This window comes from Galendromus occidentalis, unplaced genomic scaffold (genome assembly GCF_000255335.2).
Source record: "Galendromus occidentalis unplaced genomic scaffold, Mocc_1.1 scf7180000075986, whole genome shotgun sequence".
In the NCBI taxonomy this organism is placed as follows: domain Eukaryota; kingdom Metazoa; phylum Arthropoda; class Arachnida; order Mesostigmata; family Phytoseiidae; genus Galendromus; species Galendromus occidentalis.
In genome coordinates, this window is record NW_003803976.1 from 311,919 (window position 1) to 323,382 (window position 11,464).

At 51.0% G+C, this 11,464-nt stretch overlaps 3 protein-coding genes across 6 annotated transcripts; 2 read left to right on the forward strand and 1 right to left on the reverse strand.

The window, feature by feature from the left end:
- Window positions 1–287: 287 nt before the first annotated feature.
- Window positions 288–3,413, forward strand: LOC100906534 (cofilin/actin-depolymerizing factor homolog). 4 transcript variants are annotated; one of them, XM_003738433.2, is made up of 2 exons: window positions 288–381; window positions 2,602–3,413. In XM_003738433.2, exon 2 carries the CDS (start codon window positions 2,725–2,727, stop codon window positions 3,163–3,165), a length of 441 nt encoding a protein of 146 aa, XP_003738481.1. In that variant the 5' UTR covers window positions 288–381; window positions 2,602–2,724; the 3' UTR covers window positions 3,166–3,413. The 4 variants fall into 4 exon arrangements, with proteins under 4 accessions (XP_003738481.1, XP_018497222.1, XP_003738482.1 ...); XM_018641706.1 differs by having other exon boundaries at window positions 301–381; window positions 2,589–3,413; XM_003738434.2 differs by lacking the exon at window positions 288–381 and adding an exon at window positions 1,043–1,098.
- A 233-nt stretch (window positions 3,414–3,646) lies between these two features.
- On the reverse strand, window positions 3,647–5,818 carry Gos28 (golgi SNAP receptor complex member Gos28). The gene is made up of 7 exons (XM_003738431.1): window positions 5,652–5,818; window positions 5,055–5,160; window positions 4,864–4,951; window positions 4,652–4,754; window positions 4,399–4,549; window positions 4,143–4,287; window positions 3,647–3,987 (listed from the first exon to the last, which is right to left on the reverse strand). Exons 1-7 carry the CDS (start codon window positions 5,665–5,667, stop codon window positions 3,895–3,897), a joined length of 702 nt encoding a protein of 233 aa, XP_003738479.1. The 5' UTR covers window positions 5,668–5,818; the 3' UTR covers window positions 3,647–3,894.
- Window positions 5,819–6,115: 297 nt separating this feature from the next.
- On the forward strand, window positions 6,116–8,432 carry LOC100906387 (uncharacterized). The gene is made up of 5 exons (XM_003738432.2): window positions 6,116–6,269; window positions 7,005–7,096; window positions 7,214–7,393; window positions 7,534–7,772; window positions 7,901–8,432. The coding sequence occupies exons 1-5, from the start codon at window positions 6,194–6,196 to the stop codon at window positions 8,028–8,030; spliced, it is 717 nt and encodes a 238-aa protein (XP_003738480.1). The 5' UTR covers window positions 6,116–6,193; the 3' UTR covers window positions 8,031–8,432.
- Window positions 8,433–11,464: the final 3,032 nt, after the last annotated feature.

Sequence of the window (11,464 nt, forward strand, 5' to 3'; positions counted from 1 at the left end):
CAGGTACCTACTTTGCGCAATCGGTCGTGAGCATCGGTCTCAGATTATTCTCCTAGGTATCTTTAGGGGAACATTCGCCTCGGTCGAAGGTCCCTCTTCTGAAACATCACGAAGATCATCCGCACCTCTCCCATATGATTTGACAGGCGTCATTCAGTGAGCGATCGACTGAATGCCGTCGACATTCGAACCTCCGCGCTTTTTCCAGCAGCCAAAGGGCGCTGAACGACAGCCCGTTTTCCTCTCCCTGAATTCGTCTGCTAGCTCCCACCCCGACGACGATCATCAGACAATCCGACTGCTAGGCCGCGACCCTCGAAGGGAGACCGGCTCATGGTGGAAAAGTTTCATGAGTAGTTGCAAGCGGGACAATCACTTCGGGTGAGTATAATATTTATGAGGAAGTCCAGGAAGATCGCTTTCCGAATTGTGAGCGAGCCCTCGCTGTTTGTCATCGACACCAACTTTCTCCTTGCTCAGCTCGAGCGCGGCAGCTTTCTGTAGATAGTTCTGATAACGATTGATCGTGACAAGCGGGAATAACCGAGAATCGCGATAAAGATGAAATTGTCGAAAATCACTCCCCGGATCATTACCCAGTCACCAGAAGAGCTGAGGCGCAGCCTCTTGCCTGAATAACATGGATGACTGCCACGATATAGATGAACCTTCTTTGGGGGCAAAATTGATTTTCCTCCATTCGCCCTCCACACTGTTTTCGAAAATTGAGATCCTTGCTGCTGGTCAGAAGAACCCATCTCATTTTCTACCGAGGGTGGAGATTCCTTCTTTGTGAGCTTTGAGCATATAATTCGCAGTATTCCGGTGACTTCGAAGCTCGAGGAGTCGGAGCAACTTCCTCGTCGGAAATCCGAAGTTCTAGCTGCTCGGCTCGCTCTCGAGAGGAATGAAAAACCGCCTCCGCGGCTCGTATCGCGCAGAGAATCGTTCTCTGAAGACGAGCATAGATAGTGCGTGCATCGTTTTGTATCGTTATTGCCCCGTATAATCAGTCCTGGATCCTTTTCATTCAAATTGTTTGGAGAACGAAGTGTAGGACGGTCCACATTCCGAGATCCACGACGCGGAGTTCCAGATGTGAGTTTTGCTACATTTTCCACATTTGATGGCGACCACGAGATCTGCGGGTGAGTTCCGGGGAAGAGGAACCTTCATCTTGATGTTGAATCCAAAGAGCTGTAGAGAAATTAGACCACTGATTAGGATTTGCACAGCCATCCGGATCGCATCGGTGGAGCAATTCGATCGCATGGGAACCCGTAGTCAATGTCCGGAAAATGGATGAAAAGAAGGTACTCAATGCTCATGGGGGAGACATTAATGTCATCCGAGAAGAATATTTTGCTCGTGGCAAGTCCAAACTGGAGCCAAATCGACTCCTCAGAGGAGATTCTCTCGGAGATTCTTTTTCACTTCGCGCTCCTCCTGAGAGGGTGCGAAGGGAATGCGGTGGCTTGGGCCGCATCATCTTTCGACCGTCGCCCTGGACGGTTCAGAGTATATTTTCCGATGCCGGGAAATGACTTTCTTTCCGGGTCGAACCAAGATCTCCGAGGCCCTAAATGGGATGCAAAAATCGAATGGCCCTATGCTAGCGCTCGCTCCGGAATCGCTGCTGTTTCCACGGTTTTTCCTTAGCGGAGATCTTCGGCGGCGACAGCCCGTCCATTTCCATCCATGACTATCAGCGCGCTGAGTTCCTCTAACGCAGGAGTTACTGGTGCGCGGTCGTTCACAGTGCACACCTATGTGGGCTAGTCCCAGTTCTGGGTTTCCACCCTCTCTTATGGTGTCTATGCTCAAGTACCCTAAGCTAGGCAGGCAGCAGTTAGAGTCTCCTCCGCATCCGAGCCAACAGTTTCGCTGGATACGAGGTTAGTTGTGGTGGTTTACCGTTATTATCTAACCTCTTCAACGGGTGTTAATGCAGCACGATCTCCCTCCGACTGGGTATCGTTCGAGGACGGGAGTCGGCGTTCTATCTATCGCGAGACCCGCCCGACGATGAGCCTCGGAAAATTCCTCTACCGAAGTGCAGTCACGGATCCAGTGATATCGGAGAGATCTTATGGGATCTGACGTACGAGCCGAACTCAGGGTCGAAGCCATGGAGTTGATCTTTTAACTTGAATCTTAATCGGTTCGCGCCCCTATAAGAATGGGGCAACTTACTCAGCGATCTAATTGATATTTTGGCGGCGCGGCCCATCCCCGTCAGATTCGCGAGGAATGATACTTTCCGCTTTGAGTGAAGTCGTCGAGTCCGGTTAGGTCTATGTTTGTCCTCGATTTCGCTTTCTTCCACATCGGTCGAGGCGCTCAGGGCGTGGACCCTTTCAAGCTAGACCTGTGCGTCATCCCCGAGTCTCTCTGTCGGCCTAAGTCAGAGCGTCGTTGTAGCTACGAGCCTAGATCAGGCCTCTCTGGTTATGGTGCCCGCTAATATTTCACACAGCCCCGAAGCGCATAAACAAATCCCTCGTGCTCGTGTCGTCGTCGTGGAATCAGTATCGTTCGCAGCATTCTCAATAGAAGCTGAAAAAATAGATCTCAAGTAACTTTCGTAGTTTCGACTTGCAGATTTCGTTTCGGATTGAGCTCGGTCCGGACACATTCTCAGCTGGGCGCATCCGACCGCAGAGCGCATCCTCCCACCCCACTCGTCTAGAAACGCACACTAAGACAAGCAAGCCCGTTTAGAAAATGGCATCCGGAGTATCTGTTTCGACCGAGTCTAAACAAGTTTACGACGACGTCAAGAAAAACAAACTCCATCGGTACGTCATATACTGCATCAAGGATGAAAGGGAGATCGGCGTCGAGATCAAAGGAGATCGAAACGCGTCGTACCAGGACTTCTTGACACAAATGAAAGAGCTCAAAGACCAGTGCAGGTATTGCTTGTTCGATTTTCCCGCCGAAGCTCCCCAAGAAGGAACCAACGAGCCCTCGAAGATTGCGCTCGATCGTCTCGTGCTGATGACCTGGTGTCCGGAAGGTGCGCGCGTAAAACAGAAGATGTTATACGCCTCCTCGTACGACGCGCTGAAGAAATCGCTTGTCGGAGTGTACAAATACGTGCAAGCGTGCGATTTTGAGGAGTTGTCGCAGGAGGCCATCGAAGAAGCACTGAAGAAAAAGTGATGCAAGCTCTTGTCAAAGCGTCCAGTCATCCTTAAACGGAACAGCAAACGTACAAGCCCACCAATCGAGTGTCTCTGATACCGTTGGCAGCGTGAGGAAAGCATCCAACGTCGAGAGATTCAAAAACGTGGTGGCGATAACTTAAGGTTGTTCGAAAAAAGAAGACGGAGTCGTACTACTCAAGATTGATATCGCCCATTAGACATCAAATACCAATAAACAGAGATGGTTGAACGTGTCTCTTGAAGCATTATTATCGGAAGTTTTCTATCACTCCATGCCATCTCGTCCTGTTTCAATTCTGAGTTTATTTGAGCCTCCGATGATTGTCGAGAGTTCACAATTCACAACCGCTCCGGGTATATTCATCTATTCTCGACACTCGATCAATCAATGAGGTGTCGACAATGATTGCGGGAAGCTGCGGGGCTCGATCCCCGTATATTCACGGGTTTGATATTCTTAAACACAATTTGTTTCGAAAAGATAGAAGTTTGCTTTATTGTCGCCTTCGCGGGCGAAGACGAAGATCTCCGCTCACAGTTCCTCCCCGACCCTCGCTACCCTCTCTCGTTTTCATAACAATATCCTCCTTGACGGAGGTTTTAACGGTATTGGTCAATGATTCGCGGCACAGCTGTGGGCTCGGAGTCTGCCTTGATAGGACCCCCGGAGAGCACACCGTGGAGGGATCGATAGGACGTCCAGTGAAATTGAGCTTGCGAGCTCTCAACGCGAGGCATAGAGAATTAAGAGTAGGGTACATATCCCGATAATGACTCCCAAGATGATCGAGTCGCGTCGCTTCCGTATGTGTATCCGCTGGAAGAAATTATATCATAGGTCTTTTGGTATTCCATTTGCGCCCATTGAGGCAATAGAGGGAGGGAGGAGGCGATTGTAGAGATCTCCGAGCGGGATGGATCTCGGGGGATTTCTCGGCACCGTCCTACTACTCGATCCCAGATAGGCCTTACCTGGAGCAATGAGTTCAGCATGGGAAATCTATTCGCCAAGGTCGTCATGCGGGTCTGTATAGCTTTCAGAGTTGTACGCTGATTGCGGAGTTCTTCCCGGGTCCGGATCGCAATATTTATCTGATCGCCGATTAAACGTTCGGAACTGTGAAGGGCAGGCCATGAGTTCTAGAACTTGGACGCTTCCTCCGCGACCTCACGTCGCAAACCAACGAAAATTCGATACATCGGAACGAAGGATAGGAAATCAGCTTACTTCTGTATGTGATCGTGCTCTTTAAGGAACATGTCGGATCGTCTGTTGAGGCTGCTCTTATTTAAGTTGTCACCAGCAGCTCGCGTGGAGCCGCCGAGAAGCTCATCGCGTTGTCGCCGGCTTTCGATATTATTTCGTGTTTTGCTGAACTCTGCGGAGACGGGAATAGTATATCAGAATTGACTCAGAACAAATTCAGGAAGAATCATTTCCCAGAGCTGATCGTGAATGCCGTAAGCGCGAATCTTCCAACCTGCGGTGTAATCTTTCAAGATATCTCGATGTCTCTGCAGTGTGTGTTGGCGTGAGGCACCACCGCCGTCGCTCTGAATCATTTCATCGTTGACTTGCTGCAGCTGCGGGAAATGTGAAAACGGATTCAACTCGGCGTTTAAAACCCAAGATGCTCAAATGATTTATTTGATCACCCGGACCTTCCCGGGATCCATCGAATGCAATGCTCACCAAACCGAGGAGGTGCTCGATTTCTTCCGTCATGGAATCAACCACATGTCCCGATGCGGAGCTGCTCAATAACGGGACCGTGTCACTGCTGCAAGAAGAATTTCGAGTCAATGGGTGTTTTTGTTCGGGCCGTCTAGTAATGGTCATTGGATGGCATTAGATTGTACGGATCGATTCGTTCGCCAACTCACTTTTCGTGCGTGAAATCTCGGGAACCGAGCGAGGTGCCCACTTTACTGAAGGAGACAAGCTTGAGATCGATTTCGTTCTCCAGGTGACGCGCTTGTTTGCGGAGCTCTGTAATTAAGGATAAAGCTTTTTATCTCATACCGGCTCCTCAAGCTGGACGTGGTTGACGCGGCTTGAATCATTTCAGTTTCGATAGTTTCGTGGCTCGCTTCCCCTGGGAATGTGATTTCGCCCCGAACAGGGAGTATGGCCGAGGATGAAAAATTTTGCGGTTGACGCCGGCCACGGCAGATGGCTCATAGATTTGCGACTCTCTAAAAGAGTTCCACAGCTCGAATCCCTTGTCAATCTGCGTCAGGTGCTCTGACGGTACGCTCCGAGCTCTTCTGACTTCCGAGAATGAGGTCTGACGAACCCCCCCGGATATATCTTGGTGGGTCGACTCCGCTCGAGGGACAACTGTCCAGGAGACTCGGCGACAGTCCCGGGAACTTGTTCCGCGAGCTGCACCATTGAGGCACAGCTGTTCTGCGGAACAACGTTGGAGGATGCGTCAATGAGTGACAGAGAAAAGAATCGAAAGTATAAGTTCGATTTACCTTCCCAGCCTAACATATTTAAAGCTGCGCGTACAACTCGATAAATTCAACAGATCACACCAAGTCGGAATTCGCCGCACTGTGGAGCGGCATAAGAATTCCTCCGCTCGACACGGCACCAGGAGAACTTTTGGTCCGGTGTCTGTGTCTAAGTAGTCGCTCACTCCGAAAAGCGACGAGAACAACATGCTCTCTCCGAATTTCCACGACGATTTCGTCTCTTGTTGACAAACAAGCAGCAGACGCTTTTGGCGGTTGTTCGAAAATTTTTGGGAGAATTTCATCAGATTAAAATACTACAAATCCGATTTATTCGTTAAAATATATGACAAGATTCAGTGTTCCTCGATCCGTTCATTGAATCGGACCTGACGTTCTGAATGGATCATCTGCAGATGGAAGTAATATTTAAACTCGATCCCGCGGACGTTTGCACCATCGCGTATGGGCGGGCTCCCGCAGCGGCGGCAGTTGGTGCTTGTACTCGGAGTACGAAGTTGGTGTGCCGACTATCCTGAAGAAACTCGCGATTTTCCCCCGCCATGTCGCCCAAAAGGACACTGAAGAAGATGAAGTCGTCCCTGTCTGTGTCTACGTTGAAAGAGAAAACTCGCCGAGGTTCGTGTGTCAAGTATTTCACGCCTGTATTATCTTCCCGTCGCTCGTCGAAAGTCCGAAGCTTCTGTGACTGAGCTATCGAAGGCTCCACGGCGAGAGGTTCCTGACATTTACTCTCTTATCTAGCTCTCTCTGCGCTGACGGCATCGTGAGATTCCCAGGCAGTCTTTGAGCTGTGATTTCGAATTACGATGAAGAGATTCTCACGGAAATCCAGTATCTCAATTCTCCGAGAGATATCGGGGCAGCTGAGAGTCCTCAAGCGGGGAGCTCATCGCGATACGTCAATATTGTTTTTCTGTCCTACAACTTCCATCTCGTTTTTCTGCCATGCTTGAGCGTTGGTGATGCTTGATCCGGTTGCGTATATTGACCGTTGGCCACAGGGAAAAATGGCTTCTGATGCGCCAACGGGCGTGATGGCGGCGTACGTGGTGGTACAATAATGCTGCCGACCGATTCGTTGGACTGCTTCGAAATTCAGGGCTTGGAGCTCGGCGAGTCCAGAGCATGGGAAAGCCTTACTGAGATACGGAAATCCTCAAAAAGAAGAACTGTATGAGGATCAGAACGTTCTCGACTTGCGACAGTTGTAACACTTCCGTTCGAAATGGATGGCTCCTGTTTTCCCATAGCGTGGTCGCGGAAGCCTTCGCACGAGCTCATGATTTCGAAACTTGGCGTCGCCACTCGAAGATCGGCGCGGACTAAATATGAGCATACGTTAACTTGCAGGTCTGAAGCGGCTCACGAGTAGGGGCGTCGTCAAAAGTGGATCCCCGACTACCGCTGCGTCAACCGCGAAGTCTTACAGTCCTGCTGTCAGGGTGAGTTCCAATCATCGTGGCCGCGCGACTCTGACAACTCTGTACGCTCCGAGATGCGGACGAGACACATCCTTTGACTGCGGAATCGTGTACCTCAACGATTTCTCCTTCTCCTAGAATCCCCGTGCCCGCAGTGACGAGAACACCCCAGTCCGGTCGAATGTCAGAAAGACGAAACCCAGGAGCGCGAGAAAATCAAACGACAGAACTCCGAATCCCAAGGAAACCGAATCGCCGGCTAGAATCCGCATGGCGAGGCGCAGAGTGCCGGTTTCTATGGCGTCCGCTCTTCAAGAGGTCAGTGTTTCGATTGATGCAGCAGCGGGTGGAGAACCTCAATGTTCTCCGCATTTTGAAGGAAGACCGAGTTTGAGACCCCGGAGACCAGGATCTTGACCGACAGCGATGAACCCAACAGCGAATTTCTTGGTTGACAGGTGAAGGGCAATCTCACGAAAGCGGTCGAAAACGTGTCCACCAAGCTGAAGATGACGAGACGCCGAAGCGTTCGCAAGACTCTCTACGACCCTCTTGTAGGCGACACGCCGGTGAAAATGTATTCGCCATTCTCTATCGAAACTCCGGACAGCGTCCAGGGCAAACGTGCGGCTCGGTCAAGCCGGCGTTCGGCTGGGAACACGCCGAACTTTAAGAAGGGCACCCAAACAACTCGAAAGTAAGGCCGCGAAGTTTTTCTCGGCTTCCGCGACGCTCTCTGGCATGACTCTCTAACATTGAGGGTCAATGACGACTTCCATTAATCTTGAGAGGTTTGAAAGTATTTAAAAGACGTCATACTTCCAGGCTCCTGCTGGATACTCCCACTGGAAAGTTCCGCCAGGATCTTGAAGACGTCACGCGTGGCTTCGAAGAACTCAATTCGGTTACCCGTAGTATCCGAGACCGTTCTCGACAAGAGCACAATCAATTCTGAGGCATCTTTGCGACTCTCTCGCGGCAGCTCGCGACAAATCGTCTCCGGAAAGATCTGTACATCCAGCCGGACCGGGGCACAACTTTATCTCTAATATAAACTCGGCATTCGTTTCGACGGTCCTTAGGAACTGGGCCTACGATCATGAGCCGAGCTCTACCAGCACCCAGGCGCTAGCCCCGTTCTGCTATGCTGCCGAGGATCCGTAGGAATTCGAAAGACTGTATTTGTCATCTGCGAAACAAGCGATTTCGTGATTGATTCAGCTCGCCGGGCAGGGTAAACTCATCAGAGGAGGATTAACTTCGAATACACATTCTCGCTCGGGAAAGTAAACCGGTTTTCAACAGTATGCAACGAACAATACAAAAAATGCAACATGACGCGGAAGGGGGAATCATGTGGAACTCGAATTTGAACGTATTCGCGATCCATTGAGACAGCTGCATACAGCAGCTCACGATCCACCCGGACCCGAATTTCCTACTGCACCTTTACATTAACCCTCCGATTCTTAGATTATGTCTAATGAAGTGAATACATGCGGAAAATCCAAAGGGCACGCTGTGCCGAGAATAAATTTGACTCACACAGGAAAGACTAGCCTTCGATCATCGACCTCGTTACGCATGAACAATCCTCGCCCCTTAGGTAATCGGCGGACTCGATGTCGTACGCTTACATCGCTTGCTCCCGTCGATTCCGATGGATTGTTAAGTGAGCCCAACAGAAGCAGACTTCGCCCACTCAGCCATAATGGAGAGCATCCCCGGTTCGCGGTGGGATTCCTCGGAAACTAGCTGGCTCCCGGATTCAACCTGGCGAATTCGAAATTCGTGGGGAAAGATCGAGACCGCTGTGCTGTGACTCGGTATCCTCACGGTACTTTTCCTGGGAACTCGGTATTTTCTTAATCATTCTGAGCCGCAATACAAGGTCGAATATCGGCGAAATTCCGTGCTGGGAGCGATCAGATCTTCCGAGCCCATGAGACGGTCCCAGACGGGCCTGAGTCCGATGATAATATCTAAACGAACTCGTTTCTGCCTCTCCCGCGGTAGAAGTACAAGGCAATCTGTGCTCTCAATTCATTTCGGTTGGTCCATGCCGACCGGACTTTCGGCTCGCTTCCGGCACGAGGAAATAACGGTCGTTGTCGGAAACTGGCAGCGTGTGACGGACTATTCTCCCACATAAATGGCGCCGGTGGCATTTTCTGAAGCCATGGGAGCTTCTGGATGGACCCTCATAGGCATTCTCTCGTCTCCCGCAGAGCTTGACATATCGGAACTTCAAGATTCCCTCCCCTCGATTTCCAGGCAGCACAAGCCTATTCTTCAAGCCTCTCGTCAGAGGAAGATCATCCCATAGCCCCAAGTCCTAGACCCTTGCAATTCCCTTCAACGGCAGCTTGCTCTTCCTCAATGATGAGCGATTCCATAATTTCTCATCATTCATCTATCATTGTCCACGTCTCTCCCAAAGGGACGAGGCCGTCGGACAAGTGCCACAAGATATCGGATGAGAACGTTAATTTTGTTTCACATCACGTTCACAGCGTCTGTGGCGATGTATCACTTCGAGACTCCGCTCATTAGGCGACATGACAGTGGACCGGGGCCGCCCCGGTGAGAGTCGGCCAGGCAAGATTCCTCAGGCGGCAGAAGGCCGAGTCAGCGGAGAAGTCAATCATCCCATCGATAGGCTAAGAGCTCCTGCATTCATGCCCTCGCTTGGGAGGGCTCATGAGGGCGCCGCTCCGCGCGTCACGCGTAGAGCTCGTGGAAAGAAGGCGTCAAGGCAGCTTGAAATAAACATCTCGATAACTGAGGTGATTGGGCATCGATTGGAAGAAGTTTGGAGCCTCTCAAAGGAGGGGAAGCGCCGAAAATTGGTTCTGTGACGGACAGACAGACATTGCGATGTTGTTCGATAGGGGTATAGTTGGTCTTCCAATTCTTGTATCTAGATTCCCGCGGCGATTCTTTCCGCGGGCTGCATCCTCCACATCCGTGGGAATCCACGCGTGGGCCGCTTCGTGAGCATGCATGCAGCAGATGAAAACAAGGAGCTCCGTCGAACACGTGTACCCCGCATGTATCCTCTTATCTAGCATTCATGACGTTGCTCAGCTCGCGGGGGCGTCGCGAACTAGTATTTCCGCTTCGCTCTTTGCTTCATTTTTCTTGTCCGAAATTTCCCTCAGAGCCGCCTCAGGGAGTTGTAGCCCGGGAGATGATGTGAAACGCGTGTTTCTCGCGGCGAAGCGAACATCGCCGCGCACAACATCAGACACTTGGAATTCCCGCATTTCCATGTCATCTCGAAGCACCCTGATCAGGAGGCGCGGCTTCCACCATCAGAACTCGAGATCTCGGGAGAACCATGATACCGCAACGGAGCTCGCGTATGGCTCAGTCGCGTATTTTTAATTTAATCGTGACCGAGAGCTCCGCGGTGGAAAATCTAACGAAATAGTTTGAATGAGGGGTATTAAGCATCCGCTCGCGTCCGATAGTGTCCAGCCTTTTGGACAGTTGACGGAGCGTAGGCTGAGTAGATATAATACATATTCGCAATCGTCGGGATTATCAAATTTGATTCTTTCTGGTTCCTAACCATGGAAGACCGAGGACGGGTACTCCAGAGGTTCTTCCGCGTCTCGGTTTGAGCTCGAGCTCTCCAGAAATGCTCTTCTCCACTGAGATGCTCTCTTAAGGAACGAAACAACCTCCAAATCTGTCTCTTGGTCAACAAACTGCCAGATGAGGAATCTTCTCGTAGCTTCATCTCTCCATCGGCCCCGGTTCCCTTCGCGGCGCTCCATCGACTGACTGAAGACATCGTCGGCGTCTCATAGTGGATATGCACCGCTGACGCACGATTCATCATAGTTTGGTCGTATGGGTCCTTTTTTTCCTCGACAGCTCCGCGTCCCGGTGTTCGATATCGATCAATATTTTATGTCGTCCAAACAAGTCCCCTACGCGACCACGGGACGCTTACTTCGACGAAATGACCCTGCGGACAGTGGGTCGACTCTGGGACGTCTCTCGCGATGGAGGCGGAAAGCTTCCATCAAGCGCCGGGCTCGACGGGAGCACTCGGCCCATCTTTCGATGAAAGGAGGTCCCGAAATTCGATATCGTCACTTCTCCTTCCTTTGTCGAAACATGGAGCTAGCTCGTTGTAGGACTCGTTTCGGAGCTGTACTACCCGAGTTCGGCATCAAAACATCTGTGCGCCTGGGTTTCGCCTCCATTTGACGTGTTGCCGGCGGGTTTCTGACTTCCAAATGAGTTTTTTTTCACTCAGTGCACAGCTGCAGGTCGACTGACGGAGAGGCTTCGCTGCATCGAGGTTGAGTTCATTGCCGAGTAGTGAGCGCCGCATTTACATTGCATTTGCATAGACTTACTCACAAGTAGGGCCAC

Coding starts and splice junctions, on each gene's coding strand:
- LOC100906387 (XM_003738432.2), top strand. CDS start 6,194: ATGTCGCCCAAAAGGACACTGAAGAAGATGAAGTCGTCCCTGTCTGTG. Junction 6,270..7,004: donor GAAAGAGAAAACTCGCCGAG/GTTCGTGTGTCA, acceptor GTTAACTTGCAG/GTCTGAAGCGGCTCACGAGT. Junction 7,097..7,213: donor CTTACAGTCCTGCTGTCAGG/GTGAGTTCCAAT, acceptor TCCTTCTCCTAG/AATCCCCGTGCCCGCAGTGA.
- Gos28 (XM_003738431.1), bottom strand. Junction 4,952..5,054: donor CGAGATTTCACGCACGAAAA/GTGAGTTGGCGA, acceptor TTCTTCTTGCAG/CAGTGACACGGTCCCGTTAT. Junction 4,550..4,651: donor CTTGAAAGATTACACCGCAG/GTTGGAAGATTC, acceptor CCGTCTCCGCAG/AGTTCAGCAAAACACGAAAT.
- LOC100906534 (XM_003738433.2), top strand. CDS start 2,725: ATGGCATCCGGAGTATCTGTTTCGACCGAGTCTAAACAAGTTTACGAC.